The sequence below is a fragment of the Neomonachus schauinslandi genome, chromosome 8 (genome assembly GCF_002201575.2).
Source record: "Neomonachus schauinslandi chromosome 8, ASM220157v2, whole genome shotgun sequence".
Lineage (NCBI taxonomy): Eukaryota > Metazoa > Chordata > Mammalia > Carnivora > Phocidae > Neomonachus > Neomonachus schauinslandi.
Genome location: NC_058410.1, coordinates 74662470 through 74679059, shown reverse-complemented (window position 1 = coordinate 74679059; position 16590 = coordinate 74662470). Strand labels below are relative to the sequence as shown.

At 38.9% G+C, this 16590-nt stretch overlaps 1 protein-coding gene across 1 annotated transcript in view; it reads right to left on the bottom strand.

Annotated features, from left to right (window-relative positions):
• Nucleotides 1-2202: 2202 nt before the first annotated feature.
• Nucleotides 2203-16590, bottom strand: part of ME1 (malic enzyme 1) — a 215623-nt gene continuing 201235 nt past the window's right edge. The window contains exons 14-16 of the mRNA XM_021693605.2: nucleotides 13668-13841; nucleotides 6306-6404; nucleotides 2203-2710 (exon numbers count right to left, since the gene is read on the bottom strand). Coding sequence (XP_021549280.2) covers nucleotides 2528-2710; nucleotides 6306-6404; nucleotides 13668-13841 — 456 coding nt within the window. The 3' untranslated portion in view covers nucleotides 2203-2527. The remainder of the gene's footprint in view (nucleotides 2711-6305; nucleotides 6405-13667; nucleotides 13842-16590) is intronic.

Below are 16590 nucleotides of genomic sequence, written 5' to 3'. Positions count from 1 at the left end.
ATGCCTTGAGCTGATTTAAGCCTTTGAGCCTCGATAATCGCTTTCTTGACGAACCCATCTCTGTAGAAGCAACCACCCTTTCCCACAGTCCTGTATTTCTCCCCACTTTACCCTGTTTGATGGCAGCAGCCGTTTGTCGGCCTTAACCTTCCCAGCCTCACATAATGCACTCCAGCCATTTTTGCTTCATGGTTGTGTTTTTGAGGTCCCAAAGATATTTTGCTACATTAATTTTTAACTTTATATTTTTACTATTTATATTTTAATTCTTTAACCCATCGGAAGTCTCCGTAAGGTAGGGTTCTAGTTTTGATTTTCTCCATGTGGTAGGCCTGTTTTCCCAATTCTTTTATTAAACACCCTATTCCTTTTATCTGTTGATTTTTGGGCTACCTTTGTGATTCACATACTCAGGGGGTCTGTGGGCTTCCATGACTTTGATGTACATGAAATTATCTGGATTTTGGAGGTTAGTATAAGGTAATGTAAAATATTTCATTAGTACTTTCATATCAATTCCATATTGAAATAATATTCTGGAGGTGTCAGTGTACATAAAATAAATTATTAACATGGATTCCACCTGTTTCGTCTTTTTATGAGGCCACTAGAAATTACACAAGTGGCCCACTTCCTTTTTCTATTGGACAATGCTATTCTAGACTCCATCTAGTGAAGACAGAACAGACTATGAAGCAAGATTAAACAGGGAGCTCACCTCCTTCACTGATTAGCTCTGTGGACTTGGTAAGTTCCTTCAAATACCTACTTTGTAAGGAACTTGTAGGGACTACAGTAAATAAGATAATCTATACAGAATACTTGAAACCTAGTAAGAAATCATCCAATGCTTGTTTCATTATCTTTCTCTGAGGATAAGAAAGTAGTTCATTTATCATAATATACAGCAAATATGACAACACATGTATTAAACGAAGGTCATGCTGAAATTACCTATTAGAATATTTTTAAAATGTATAGCCTGTCATATGACTGCTGAGATGCAGCATTATCATTTTACAATGTAACAATATTTTAAGAGAAACAGACAATCATAATTTTATTCATTCACTTTCTCTATGCTTTAATCAATCTTTTGCATAGGTAAATACATTTAGTTAGAGCTACAAGACAACATGAAACAAGAAATCAGCATTCTGGATCTTTTCAAAGTAACTATATTGAGGAAACTCTTGACTAAATGTTACTTTCAGAAATACCCCCACCCCTTCTATTCACACCTAAAACAATCTGTGTAACCATCAACCTTCAATAAATCATTTTATAGTATAGTTTATCTTGAACATCTTCTTATACTTTTTAAAAGCTTTACTTCAAAAACAAAATCCTCCAAATAATTCTACAAATAAATAGCAAATGTTACTGCACCTGAGCTTAAGAATTTAAAATTGTTTCCATTCGTTCAGTTATGAACATCTAAAGTAAAACTTGAAATTAATATTAATTTCTGGGCTAGAACTACTGATGGTAATTAGAATATCTCAATACCTGACGTCAAGATGATTTCGGATACTGGGGAACTGGTTACAAAATTTCCTCCAAACCCAGAGGAAAGTGAGTTTGTTGTAACAAGTGAGCTCCTCATTACCTGAGCTAATCAAGGAAACACGACGGCAGGTCATTCATGTCGGAACCCAGCTTGTCTGGGAACCATGCTCTCGATCCTGACTCTGGAGATCTCTGTCCTAAGAGGTCGGCTCCACAGGCAGCCCTTTCTCAAGGAGATTATCTGCTCCCTCTCTCAGCTCTTCCCATGGCTCGAGCTATGCGGAACTGAGGATACCAACCTCAGGACAGGGACCACAGGCTGCAAATGCCTGGCAGCAACAGTGCGAGGAGAGGACATTCAGCCAGGGGCCGAAGAAAGGTGCTTTTAGAAGGGATATCTGACTGAGGACCAAGGTGATAAGGAGATGTCACAATGGCGGAAGAATATTAAAATCTAAGGCTGCACAAGGCATTGTAAACAGCAACGATCTTTCTTAGAAATGTTAGAGTTCAGTTGCACTAAAAGAACTAATATAATCTAGGATTGGAATAAAAATACCTGATAAGTTATTTTTCTCTAGGCAACAAAGTAAGTGTCGTTTCTGTTTTTAGCAGAAGTTCACCTATGCCTAAATTCATTTGTCTTTATAAAAAGAGAGTAGATTTTTAACAAAACAGTCAACAAAAGAACTATGGATTTTAATGTTGAGTATATCAATTTATTACTAATTTTGGTCTTTCCATTAGTTCCCTGTATAAAAATGATGTGTTTCTCAGTAGTAGGTACAATAGCTTTTAAAGAGAACTTGGGCAAAATAATGAACAGAGAAACCATAAATAACAAGAAAGTAAATGAAGCAAAATTGTCTAGAGTGATGTTTACCCTAAAGTATATTAATATCCTTCCATGAACTTTTATTGTTAAAGTAAAATTCTTAGTCTAATGAATTATTATAAAAGATTCCAATCTTTAAAAATTATGAAAGACTTTAAGATCTCATTAACAGAATTAGAAATGTCAGTTATTATGCCACTGGTCAAGTTTGGTCTGTATTTTCTGGGCCTCTTTAGGCCAAGAATAACAATCAGGTAGAATCTGGTCATAATTAGTATTATACATCTGAGAGCGGACAAAGGCTTCCTTGTTTGGGGGTTCAGGATAAACTGTGGCTGTCTTTTCTTGGTAAGCATCATTCACAATCTAGGAATAAAAAAGAATATTAATTATTTTAATGAATAGAGTTGATGATGAGTACATGTCAGTTTGTATCTGTTTCAAAAAATTTATGTCTTGTCTAAAAAAATTAAGTTAGATTATAATAAAAGCACACCACAAAGAAGGTATAAAATAAAAATGCAATTTTAAATCATATAGCAGGAGGAGAATATGATCTCAGCAACGGAAAGTGTGCACAAGAGCGATTTATCAAATGTAATCATAACAGGATTTCACAGATAATTCAGTGGTAAAAGTCTTGACATGACCTGAATGATAATAAACTTGAACTAAATACCTTAATATTCCTGCTAAGTTTGAACTCAGTGTGCAGTTTCAACAATCCCTATGCTGACCACAGCCTCCTACAAAATGTCCTTATTATAACCCTGCTCACCTAATCAGCTGGGCTCTGCGGTCAGTTTGAACGCTCCTCGCCAGTATCACAGAATCTCGTCTCCCTGTCTTGCTGTCACACTTGCCATTCTGGTCCCCGGTCTGGGGAACCCTCAGTGCTGGCTTTCTTCCTTCATGGCTGCCTCCTGAGATGCCATACTTTTCCTAATCCTACCTGGGTCCATGTGGTCACACATTATCCTTTTATCCTTTTCTTTAAACAAATAAGAACCCTTTCTCTCCTAGTTCCCACAAGGCAATTTCAAACCTTCCTCTGTCAAATCTGCATTTGACTGTCATCACTGGAATGAGAACACTGCAGCTAATCAGAGAAAACAATCTCAATTTCCCCTTCCAACAACTCAAAACTATCTCCTCTGTATCTTTAAACATTCGCTCTTCCTTTACTTTCTTTGAAAAGAATGGATTCTCCCTCTTGTCAAAATTAATCACTCTATGCTCTTTAATTCACTCCAGTTGTAAAAAAGTAGTCACTGGGGGTTATTTATGTAATAGAGTTATTTGGATAAGTCCAATTTTGAAGACTACTGGAATGATTAAGTATCTCTTCTCAATGCAAAATTATGCATTTATGAAAAATTATGGTTACAAAGACTGTGCCATATTATGGAGAAATGTTTGTGAAAAACATGAAATAGATGTATACGCCATGATTAGGATGATGTTAGCAAAGAAAGCAAGCAAATGAAAAAAGATCGGAGGCGAATACACCAAAACAATAAAACTGCTTATGTTAGAAAAATAGAGTATTGAGTAGTTTCTTCTCTTTTTCCCAAAGTACCTATAAATTACTTTTTAACAGCTTTTTTGAGGTATAATTCAGACTACAAAATCCAAACATTTTAAGTGCACGATTAAATTATTTTTGTAAATTGGCAGAGTTGTGCAACTGTTATCACACCCAGTGATCGAATATCTCCATCACCCCAGAGGCCCCCTGTGCTATGCATTGTTGCGTTCCTGACATAGACTATGTTCATCCCTCTTTCTGCTCCCAGGACACAGTGTACCAATGACGTCCTCTCTCAGTGACGTCTTCACTCTCTCCTTGTCAATGCCAGACTCCGCAAGAGCAGCTTGTATTCTCTTGCGTTCCGAATTCTCCCTAACTTCTGTGCTACTGAAATTGCTTTTGTAAAAGGTTTTGATAACTTCGTAGGCACTAAAAAGTTCACCTGTGTTTCTCACTACCACAGCTGTGTCGATCATAACTTCCACACCCATCCTGACACTGTGCCTTGTCTAATTTCTGACCCGCTGCTCCGTTCTGAGTCTCTTCTTAAAATCCTGACTTCTCTTCACTGGCTTCTTGCCTCTGTCTTCTGGACAGTATAACAAACCATGTTCTATCCTTGGTTCTTATCTGTCTATACTTGCTGTCTTGGTAGCCCCAACCACTCCTGGCCCTTCCCCTGTAACCACACGGAAATACTGCCCACACCTGTATATCTAGTGTCTCTAAGTTTCAGTCATTTCCATAGACTTGCTGGAATTGTGGGAATTGTATACGAACGTGCCCCGAAACCTCAAGCTTGAGGTCCACTTAGACCATCTTCCTCCCTCAACTTGATTCTTTGTCCTGACTTGCTAGTTTCTGTCTCTGCTCTCTGCGTTTTCCCATTATTCTAGGTGTAATATCTGAGTCTGTCTGAACTCCCCTGAGGTTCCTTGCTTTTGTACTTTCTCCTCTAATCATAAGCTAGCACCTTCTCATTTAAATCTTCATATTGAACTTAACATGATAATGTCCTGTTCCGTGCATTAACAATCCAAACTTGTTAAAAACTAGGAGATATAAATAGTAGAAAATAGGATACTCTTTCGGGATAGGTAACCAAGCAGATTATCTCAACTTTTTTGAAATATTATATGGTTTTTGAAGCATGTGCCCTCAATCAACAAGACAAATAATGGTATGTGAATCCTAAATATGGTATTGCTTTGATAAATTTGCTAATGGTTTTGATTTTCAACCAAAAGTAATTTTGCCCCTGAGGGGACACTTGGCAATGTCTGGAGACATTTTTGGTTGTCACAACTGGGCAGAGGCTACTGGCATCTAGTGGGTAGAGGCCCGGTATGCTAAGCATTCCATAATGCCCAGGATAACCTCCACAACAGAGTTATCCAGCCAATATGTGCATAGTGCTGAGGCTGAGAAACCCTAGTTTAAACATAAAACATATAAACATAACCATTATGGGCTGACTTCTGTCACCCAAAACTCATTTGTACTAACCCCCAGTACCTCAGAGTGTGATTCTCTTTGGAGACAGGGCCTTTAAAGAGGTAATTAAGTTAAACTGAGGCTGTTTGGTGGGCCCTAACCCAAAGTGAGTAGTGTTCTTATAGGAAGGGTAAATTTCTCATACCAAGAGAACCAGGGATGTTTGTACACAAAGAAAAGACCACACAAGGACACAGTGAGAAGTCATCTACAAGCCAAGGAGAGAGCCCTCCAAGAAAATCAAGCCTCCAACCGCCTAATCTTAGATTTCTAGCCCTCAAATTGTTGTTTGAGCCATCGGGTCTGTGGTATCTTGTTATGGTAACCCTAATAGGCTAATACATTTATATTGCATAAAAAAAAATCAAATTTCTCACTCATCTTAATTAAAGAAAATTTCTCTGAGTTTAGGAGGTTCTTCTTGGCTAATTGTTCCAATAGCTCATCTGTGGCCCAACAGCTTTGAGTTGCTTGCCCTCATTGTTTTGCCCCCTGCCCAGTATTATCAGTTGTGATCTTGAAGATGCCATACATCAAGGCCACATGGATAAGACAGGTGACTCAAGGTCTAAATATTACTCTACCACATCTGCAGTATTTTGGTGACTATCCCAAGTGTGATATGGAAAACAATAAGTAAAAAAAAAAAAAAGATGAAGTGGGGAAACCTAACTGAAATGAAACCCTACTAACTTAGATTATGGAAGAGAAAAAGAATGATAGGAAAATTAATGATTCAGACCAATTCTTCAATTCCTAGGGATGAAGTGTAGTTCTTAAGTTCTGCTGAGGCACTGTGTCTCACTTCTCTGACTTCTGACGAAATAAGTTGATTCAGATATACATTTCAAGGAAGTGGATTTTCAGTACCTAAAAATGCATATTTAGCAATAGAAGGGAGGAAAAATAATGAGACTCAAACAAGTGTGGTTTTACCTTTGCTGCGATTTTCAGAGAAACATCTCTAATGGTGTCCAAAGGAGGATAAAGCCGGCCCTCTTCCAAGTGTTTATCTGATACTTGCTGGGCTATAACCTTTCAAAAAAAGAAAGACAAAAAATGTTTTACTTATATTTAAAAGGATAACTAGGTGAACTGGTCACATATGGTGATGTCTAGAAGTGGGTCACATTAATGTGATCACCTAATTTCGTCTCCCCCTTTGTCAATGGGAAAACTGAGCCCAGAGAGACTTGGGGATTGGTGGGATCACACCATTAGTAAGACGGGAATAGAATCTGCATTGTCTGCTACTCCAGTTCCTTTTCTACTGTGCCATGAAGTGCTGGAAGCTTTCCTTCTGATATACTAGAGGAACGGGGCGGGAGAGGAGCAAGGAAGGCAGAGGAGGAGGACGGGAAGTGAGGGGAAAAGTAGCCTGAGTATAGGAGGGAAGGGGGCCAAGGCTGATCACGCTGCTTCTCCCGGCTCACATATTCTTTTTTTTAATTAATTAATTAATTTATTAGTTTTTAAATTCAATTAATGAACATATAATGTATTATTAGTTTCAGAGGTAGAGTTCAGTGATCCATCAATCTTATATAACACTCAGTGCTCATTACATCACATGCCCTCCTTAATGTCCACTACGCAGTTACCCCATCCCCCCATCTCTCTCCCCTCCAGTACCCCTCAGTTTGTTTCCTACAGTTAAGAGTCTCTTATGGTTCGTCTCCCTCTCCGATGTCGTCGTGTTTTATTTTTTCCTCTCTTCCCATATTCTGGCACAAGCGGTAGAGCAGGAGGCTGAGACAGCCATGTTGGAGCCACATTGCAAAGAGGATTTCAATTTACCCAGATTCTGGATTATCTAAATCACCTAACTGGCCGGGGCATTCACTGTCCCCAGACCCTTCCCTATTTCTAAATCAAACGGCATATACTTAAACATCTGCTAAGAGGGTAGATCTTACGGTAAGTCTTCTTATCTCCCTCTCTCAAGCACTCTCTGTCTGTCTCACACACACACACACACCACAAAATAATAACAATAAAGAGAAGAGGAAATGGCTTTCGGCAGTGATGGAGGTATTTATGGTACACGTGTTGGTGATCATTTCACAGGTGTATTCTTATCTCCAAACTCATCTAGTTGTATAACTAAATATGTATAGCTTTTTGTATGTCAATCAGACCTTAATAACATATTTTTTTAATTAGACAGATTGACATTATATGCCTCCTGAGGTAGGATGCAATTATTAGGCCGTTGGCTCCTAACAAAACCGCACACCAGGAATTCAATCATGAGGAAACAATCACATCAACCCAAAGTGAGGAACACTGTAAAAAACAACTGGCCTATATTGCTCCCAAATGTCAGTGCCATAAAGAAAAGACTGAAATATTCTTGCAGATTAAAGGATTAGTCTAGAGGCTAGAAAGGCCTTTTCTTATGGATAATTGGCAAAATGTTAATTTGGACTATACATTAGATAATACTATTATATCAGTGTTAAAGTTCCTGAATTGAAAATGGTAGAGAGACCACGTAAAAAAAAAAAAAAAAAAAAGTCCTGAAATATCTAGGGGTAAAGGGACATAATACTGTAAGTTGCTCTCAAATGGTTCAACAATAAAGTTCTATATGCTCAGTTATTTGCGAAACCTTCTGGGGCACAGAGGCAGACTCAGCAACCTTGAAGTTCCCTCCAGCTCTAAGACTTTGATTAGGTATTTCAGCAGGGCAAGTCTAAACCAGTGACAGACCTGAGGATGCAGAGAGGAAGGAGAAAATCTTCCTCGTTTGAAACATTTTGAATAATCACTTATTTTTCAGTATCTCTTAATATCTTTGAGATTTTTTAATCATGAAATTATTTCTGCTATTCCATCAGCAAATATGAAAGACACTAGGCAAGCATAACACCAAGAGAGGTTAAAAAGGCAGTTGCTGCCCTTGAGAGAGTTATAATTTAGTGAGGGAGAAAAAGAAAATGCTGAGAGAGGACAGCCTAGGCTAAAGGTGAAATGTGAGTGTTACGATATCCAGAGGAACACTGGAGGGGGCTTGAGTACAGGACTGAAGGAGAGCTAGAAGTTATACGAACAGGGAAATGGTGGCCCTCCAGAAAGAAGATTCAGACCAAAGGCAGAGATATATGAGCGGGACTCAGTGAGCTCAAGTGACCTGATCTGTGGGGGGGGAACTGTATAGAGAATAAGGATTGGAGTATTGTCAATGCCAAATTAAGGAGTTCTGGTTAAATCCTATGGGTAACTGAGGACTTCTGAACAAGGATATTTAGGCAGGTGTGTGGGGTGAAAGAGAGCAAGATGAAGTTACTAGTATAACTGTTATCTGATTAATAGAACATCGCATATTATGCAAAATATTATAATGTATAATTATATTCACAAAAGTTGATCATAAAGAATTTTATAATAAAGACACTGTTTAACTCATTTATTTCTTGTCTTTGTAACAGGATGTTGAGTAAAACTTCTCCTTTGCCCCAGATTTGGTGATCAGGGCCCCCAACTCTAGCGCAAAGAGAATTAAGTGTTTGACATTATAATGAAGCCACTAAATAAGTGGGGACTGCCATCTCCCTCAGAACCTAAGAGGTGGCAGAATCAGCCCTGCCACCCCCACAAACACAGCCACCCCTTCCCAGAGGCTGAGATGGGGAGAAACAGGGAGAGTCGCTAGAACCATGATTTGGCCTAGTCGATAATGCAGTGGCTTTTTCTCCTTCTTGCTGCATGCTGCCTCCTCTCGAAAGCTTGAGGTGCCTTCAAGAAGGAGAGACTGGCATTCTGTTCTCCACTTAGCCTGAGCAGTTATAGACCTATGTATATAAGGAGAAGTGAAGAGAATGGGAAGGGGGGGTTGCTGGGGAGCAGCCCATACCCCTAGAAGGCATGTGCTTCGAAGGCTGAGTGACCACTGCAGAGGATGATCCAACAGGCTGGGAAAGCTGAGGAAGGGGAGGGAGGCTGAGCTGGAGCCAAACCGCTCATGTCTTGCCCTAGAGGGTCCTTTAAATACTTGTATACGTGCCCCATGAGAAAGCCAGATCTTGGCCCCTGCTTCCAATGGTTTCATGGCCTAAAAAAGTGGAGAGTTAATAAAAGCCATGTTTGCCCTTTTCCGTACCCTTCTTTTCTGTATCCAAAACATTTGAGGAGATAGGCCTTGATGAGAAGAGGGAGGAGGTTTTTCAGAGCCTGGCCACACTCTTTGCCCCAAGCCCCTCGAGGTGCTGGTATGGAGGGGGAAGAGAAGGTGGCTCTCTGCCAGCGGCTGTTGTAGGCCTCTTGTACTGAAAGGAGAGGGCATGCTATCTGAACCAGGTACATATTCTGAACTTGACAGATGTTTAATTATTGTTCACTGAGGTAGCCCCAGCACCCAGAATAATGCCTAACACGTAGTAGGTACTTAATTAACACTTGTTAAAAGAATGAGTGAATTGAAACAGAACTGAATGTTACTGAGATGCCATTAAGAGAAAGAAAAGAGAGACTTGAAGGAGAATTATTCCAAACAGCGATTAGGGCAAAATAAAAACATTTTATGTTGATTCCCCATTGAATATAGGCTGCTTAGAAAATCATGTTAGTTCTTGTTTTTCTGCAAAGGATTTTTAGCAGATTTAAATCAGTTGGCATTTCTTAGATGTTAAAGCAAAAACTTGCACGGGGATCCAGTATTGTTATTTACCCGGATAGAGAAAAAAATGAGTAGCGCAATCTTGAAAGGACAGAATTTCATGGTGGTTGAAAGCTCAGGCTCTGATGGGAGGTAGGTCCATATTCAAATTCTAACTGCAATAATTACTATTTGCTTGAATTCAGGCAAATTAATTAACCTTCCGAAGCATAGTTTTCTCTTCAGTGATATAAGACTAATAACAATTCCTAAATCAGGGGATTAAATGAAATAAACACCAGTAAGGAATTTACCACATTGTCTGGGAAAGTAAGTGTTCAATAAATCTTAGCTATTTCACTTTTAAAAGAAGAGTTGGCAGCCAGCATGGTAGAATGGAAGAAGATGGCTGAGTAGAGAAGAATCAGTCTGAGTCTTTGCTCTCCATGGATGCCTGTCATACAGAGAGGGAGCCAAGAAACCATGGAACAGAGTCAAGCAGCAACAGGTGACAACGGGGAGCCTACTGTTAGGAACGAAATCACTAAAACGGAAGGGACTGACCTGGGGAAAAGAGAGTATAAAACAGTCTTAGTGTCACTCTCACCTATTAGCTCATTCACTCAAAAATTATTTGCTGCTCTTGATATGCCATTGGTGTCTCTCTAACTACACTGGGTCCACTTTCAAATGATATCTCTTCGTTTCATTTTGACAATGTTACAGCGGCTAGATTTTCACTTATCCAGTGACTTAAATGAATCCGTTTCCTCCAGATGCTGTTGTCTATTGTGATCATCTCTAGTGTCCTCTGGACAAACATCAGAAAGGGGTGGGCGAGCCAGGTGAGAGGACACAAAGCAGGTGACTCAGGAGGAATAGTGTAAGGATAGGAGGCCAAGGCTTGCGTCTCAGATGTGGACAGGAGGTGAGGAATCTGTTCCCAGGCTGCTGTACAGACAATGCAGGGCCAGGGGGGCTAACCCAGGGGAGCACTAAGTGTTCTTATCAGAGGTCCAGAAGGCTGCCAGAGTACCAAGAAAGCCAGAAATCTCTTTGTGATATAAAAATGCCCAGAAAATCTTCAGGACTGATGTTGATCCATGAGATTTCCAGTTCCATTAAGAGACCCAACTAGTATTTCAGCAATAATCCTAAATTAACAAATTTTGGGTTGCCAAACAAAAAGATTCACCTAGATCTCCCACATGTAACTTCTGTTAACTACAAAATATAATCTAGACAAGGACTTCCCTCTTTGGGCCCTCTAGCAATGAGCATCTGTGGTATTGTATTTATTCTTCTTGCTAAGATATATGACTAGTTCTATTTAGCTCCATTCAGTATTCACTAAGTTTCTATTATGTGCTTTAGCATTGTACTAGGTGCTAATGGTGTTTTTAAAGAAGTATACGAAAGACTGTCTTTAAAGAAAATAATTTACAATTTAATTGTAAGGCAACACTTAACTGCTTAAAACATAAAGCTCTCAAGAGCATAATACAAGTAGAAATTAAACTAAATGTCAAAGTGTTTGATAAAGACAGCCATGGCTAAGGACAAAGATCAAGATGAGCCACAGTAGTCACAAAAGGATTCAAATGTGAGGTGGGACCTAAGCAGTGTCCAGAGGGATAGGCTTAGATAGGTGGAAAATAGTTCTCAGAGTTTTCCAGGCAGGATAATAGAGCAGTTATACAGGCGTATGTATGCACAGTGTGTTTGAAGCTTTGGGATAAGGGAGAATGAAAGAATGTCAGGCTTCTAAGTTTTAGTGTCTGCTTAGAAAGGGGTGTCACTAATAGCAATGCAAATATTGAGGGTGAGAAGGTTTTATGCATTTGCGTTTAAGGAAAGAGCAGGGGATTTCTGTGGAAATATCCATCAGGTAACTGGAGACGTGGGAAAAGATGAAACCAGAAATACAAAGATTTGGCCACTTTTAGAATTAAGATAATGGAAACAAGAGAATGGATGAGATCCCTAAAAGCATAACAAAAAGGGAAGAAAAAAAGGACAAAAAAAAAAAAAATGCTAGAAAAAAGCTCTCAGTTTAAGGGACAGAAAAGAAGACAAAGAAAACAATGAGGTGGTATGAAAAACAGGAATGTTGTGTTGAAGCCTGAGAGAAAACCAAGGGAAAGGTCAAAAAGATTTCACCAGAGAGATCACTATCTATGATAAGAATAAGACTATTGACATTACATTTTTTTTTCTTCAAAATTTTTTGGTAGTGATTATTACTTTGCCCGGATAGTAAATGGAGGATTTTTTTCATGAACCTTGTCACTAGATGGTGCTGGAGTTATTTAGGAAAGCAAACATGGACGGCAATGAGTAAAAGATTTTTTTTCCCCTTTGATATGTCAGTTACATAGAACAACGATTACATTTTCCTTAATGTGCAGTCAAATGCTCTACCACTGAGCTATACCCCCTACATTTTCCTTAATGTATAAACAGCTTTGAAAAGCTCTCTGAGTAATTAGACATCTACTTATGTTTAACAAGATTTTTGAGTTAAAGAAACTCTGAGACATCAGCTGTCATGCTTTTAGTGCAGTGAAGAAAGAAAGGAGCAGAACATTATAGCCTTCAGACCCCTGTTCTCACAGAATGAGGCCAAGTGTTAAGCACTGGGATTATAATCCTTGGATCACATCAATAGCATAAGACTCTTTATCTATATTCTTAGAGTTCCCCTTCAAAAAAGAAAGAATAGTATGTTTGCAAGATGAAAATATTTGAATTTTAATCAATTTTTATTTTTATTTAGCTCGGTTTAGTTATAATGTTGTATAGTGGTTTAATTTTAGAGGAAATTCACTCAAATTTCTCAATCATGAATTGCATCCTGTTCAAACATGGTATCAACCAGATGAACATTCTGATTATCAAAAGCTCATTTTACAAATACATGCCCAATCATTGCATCATCCCCCCTGAAGCTTGTGGGATTAGGGGAAGTGATGGGAACCTGAAGTTTATGGTACCTCTTATGCCATAAGTAATAAAGGCATTTGTCTCTGACCTAAGGGTTTTGTGCCAGTATCTATGAAACTATGGCAAGCTAACTTGTTAGCTTCCAACTAAGGTAAATTTTAGATCCTTCAGTTCCTAAGAGTAGCTTAAGAGTCCCTCTAGTGGGTCTGCTCTGTGATATGTTGAGAATCTTTCCCGAAGGCCCACACTCAAACCCACATCTGTCCTTTTAATGACTTTATAAACACTAATTCCCTGTTTTAATTTTCTTTCTGCTTAAAATATTAGAGTATTTTCTGTTTTCTGCCCTGAACCCTCAATGATAAATAAGACTTTCATCTTCAAGCTCCAAAATGCTGTTATTTAGGAAGGTTTGGAGAAATGGAGAAATACTTACCACTTCATTATGATGTGGAAACAGTATTTTTAATTGTGTCACTACCGTCACAGAATTCGATTGGAAGTGTGAAGACAAAAAAGGGTTCCTTGTAAGAGATCAGAACAATTTTTCTACTGGCCGCTGAAGAACAGTCTTCTATTTAGTGACTCAATATGCACCTGCTACCCACCCCTTATTGTCCACTAGGAGAGATTTTCTTCCCCTTTCGACTTTGTACCTTATAGGGAGAGAGATGAGGTGCTAATAAATCATTAAACCACCTACACTGAGCTCATTTGGTGTTTTATAGCCTCGGTGAACACAGAGTATTTTACAATACCTCAGCAGTTGTGAGAAAAATCTTATCTGTGATATGTCTCAAGCCACATGCCACGACACCCAGAGCCACTCCGGGAAACACATAGGAATTGTTTCCTTGGCCAGGATATAGGGTCTGTCCATTCGGAAGAGTGACTGGATCAAAAGGACTGCCACTGGCGAAAACTGCACGCCCCTACAACACAGACACACAACCAGCTTTAAAAAGAAGCACGGTATTTGAAAACAAAGGTATCACACCAGAACTACGCCATAGTTGAAGTACTGAGTGTTTAAGACTAATTTTCATTAACTCTCTAATAAATCTGGGCAAGTTTATATGATGTTGGCAGTAAGTTCTATAGTGGGTGATTACTACTCTTCTCTGCCTCACTCGCCTCAGAAAAGTGTGCAAAGCACAGGATACCCCAAGACCACCACTCTGTTCTCTGCAGGGGTCCAACCCAAAAGCCCATCAACCATTTCTATAGGGGCTTCAGATTATAGACTTCTGAAGATAAAAAAGTGATAGGTTAACATTAGAGCACTGGAAAGAATGACATTTTAGGTTAGAGTTTAGGGATCTACGCATTTCAACATAATCACTGGGACAAATTTTATGTATTTCTATATTGTAAAGAATTATACAGAAAATCATGTAGGAAACAAACTCATTAGCACAAATGGGAATGGCAAATAAGAGGAAGGTTAAATTATCAATAATTGTCAAAAATTATCATGTTTTCCCTAATCTTCATATTTTGTCACACTGTTTTTGAGAAACCTCATATATTGCATGCTTTAGATGGCAGTGACCTAGGGCCTACCAGGTGCTGCAATTCCATACTGCTAATCAAAAAGGAGGAGGGGCACCTGGGTGGCTGTCAGGTAAACATCAGACTCCTGCTTTCAGCTCAGGTCATGATCTCAGGGTTGCAAGCCCCATGCTGGGTATGGAGTCTGCTTGGGATTCTCTCTCTCCCTCTCCTTTGCCCTTCCCCACTGCTCGCGTTTTCTCTCTCTCTCTCTCTCTCAAAAAAGAAAAAAAAAAGGGAGTCTGTTTGATCTGCGAAGATGAGGGTGGAAACATAGCTGAGAACAGTCAGGCTTCTAAAGTAGGTATAGGAAACCCTTGACAAATAAAGCATCACAATCTAAGAAATCCATTTGAGAGGTCCACAGCACCAAATCCCCAAAGCATCATTTAAATTATCACAGGCTGGGCTGTAACTTTCATCCCTATTTAGAGTCTAAATCCATTATAATGTTAATAATATTAACTTAATATTCATTTTTAACAAAGACCACAATATGCTTTTTGTATATAGGTAAAGTTCAACCTTCATCAGGGTATAAAAAGATGAAGACAGATGAGAAAGAAAATTGAAATTCTCATCTAGATGCCTGTAGGACACTTCTATTTTATAGAACATTAGGTTTTGTTTTCAGACAAGTCTGATACCTTCAGCTCTGTTTAGCAGATAAAATAATTACAAGCAACTTTCTAATATAGCAATATTATATATATGTTTATCTCCCTCCCTGCCTTCACTTCCTGCCTACTGTTTTAAAATCACCATTTTGGGCGCCTGGGTGGCTCAGTTGGTTAAGCGACTGCCTTCGGCTCAGGTCATGATCCCAGGGTCCTGGGATCGAGTCCCACATCGGGCTCCCTGCTCTGCGGGAAGCCTGCTTCTCCCTCTCCCACTCCCCCTGCTTGTGTTCCCTCTCTCGCTGTGTCTCTCTCTGTCAAATAAATAAATAAAAAATCTTTAAAAAAAAAATCAGCATTTTAAGGAGGAAGGGCACTCAATAAATGACAGCTATTGGACATTCTCATGGATATGGATTGTTAATATGGAGAAGAAAATCTCTCCATACTATTTTTGGATTATAGTGTTTCATGATTCAATAATCTTTCTTTTTTTTTTTTAAAGATTTTATTTATTTATTTGAGAGAGAGAGAATGAGAGAGAGAGAGCACATGAGAGGGGGTAGGGTCAGAGGGAGAAGCAGACTCCTTGCTGAGCAGGGAGACCGATGCGGGACTCGATCCTGGGACTCCAGGATCATGACCTGAGCCGAAGGCAGTCGCTTAACGAACTGAGCCACCCAGACGCCCTCAATAATCTTTCTGCATTTTGCATTTTTAACCTTTCCTAATGACCTTTCACCTGTGCCTGAGTCTCTACTCGTCTTTGCTTTGCTGTAATCCTTTGGCTGAACCAGTATTTAAATTTTTAGCTTCAAAATGACTTTCAATTTTATTTCAATTCTTTTTTTTTAAGATTTTTTAATTTATTTGACAGAGAGAGACACGGTGAGAGAGGGAACACAAGCAGGGGGAGTGGGAGAGGGAGAAACAGGCTTCCCGCGGAGCAGGGAGCCCAATGCGGGGCTCGATCCCAGGACCCTGGGATCATGACCTGAGCCGAAGGCAGATGCTTAATGACTGAGCCACCCAGGCGCCCCTATTTCAATTCTTTTTAAACAACACAGAACATTAAGTAAGAGGATAAGGAAGAGTTTAGGCCATTTATATCAGACACATTCAAATTTAAAAATACAACTATATAAATTTGGCTAATTTTGTTTATGTCTATTACTGGTGAGTCTATAAACTCTTCACACCTATTGAAATAGGAGACAAAATAATTACATAAACATTTATTATGTGCAATGCACCATGCTAAAATTTTATTGCCCAGAGGAATCTGATTTCCCTTGTAAAGACTTAAGAAATACTGGAGGGATGCCAGGCAAATTCCCCAAATCTTGAGATGGGTTGAAAATTAAAATTAAATTTTAATTAAATTGAAAATAAAAATAAAAATTATTGAGGACACTGATGTCATTCCAAATAGATAAGAGAGTAGCTCCTTGCCAACAATTTCAATAATTCTAGTAATGAGCTTTTAAGGTTGTAATATTAAAGAAGCTGAGCC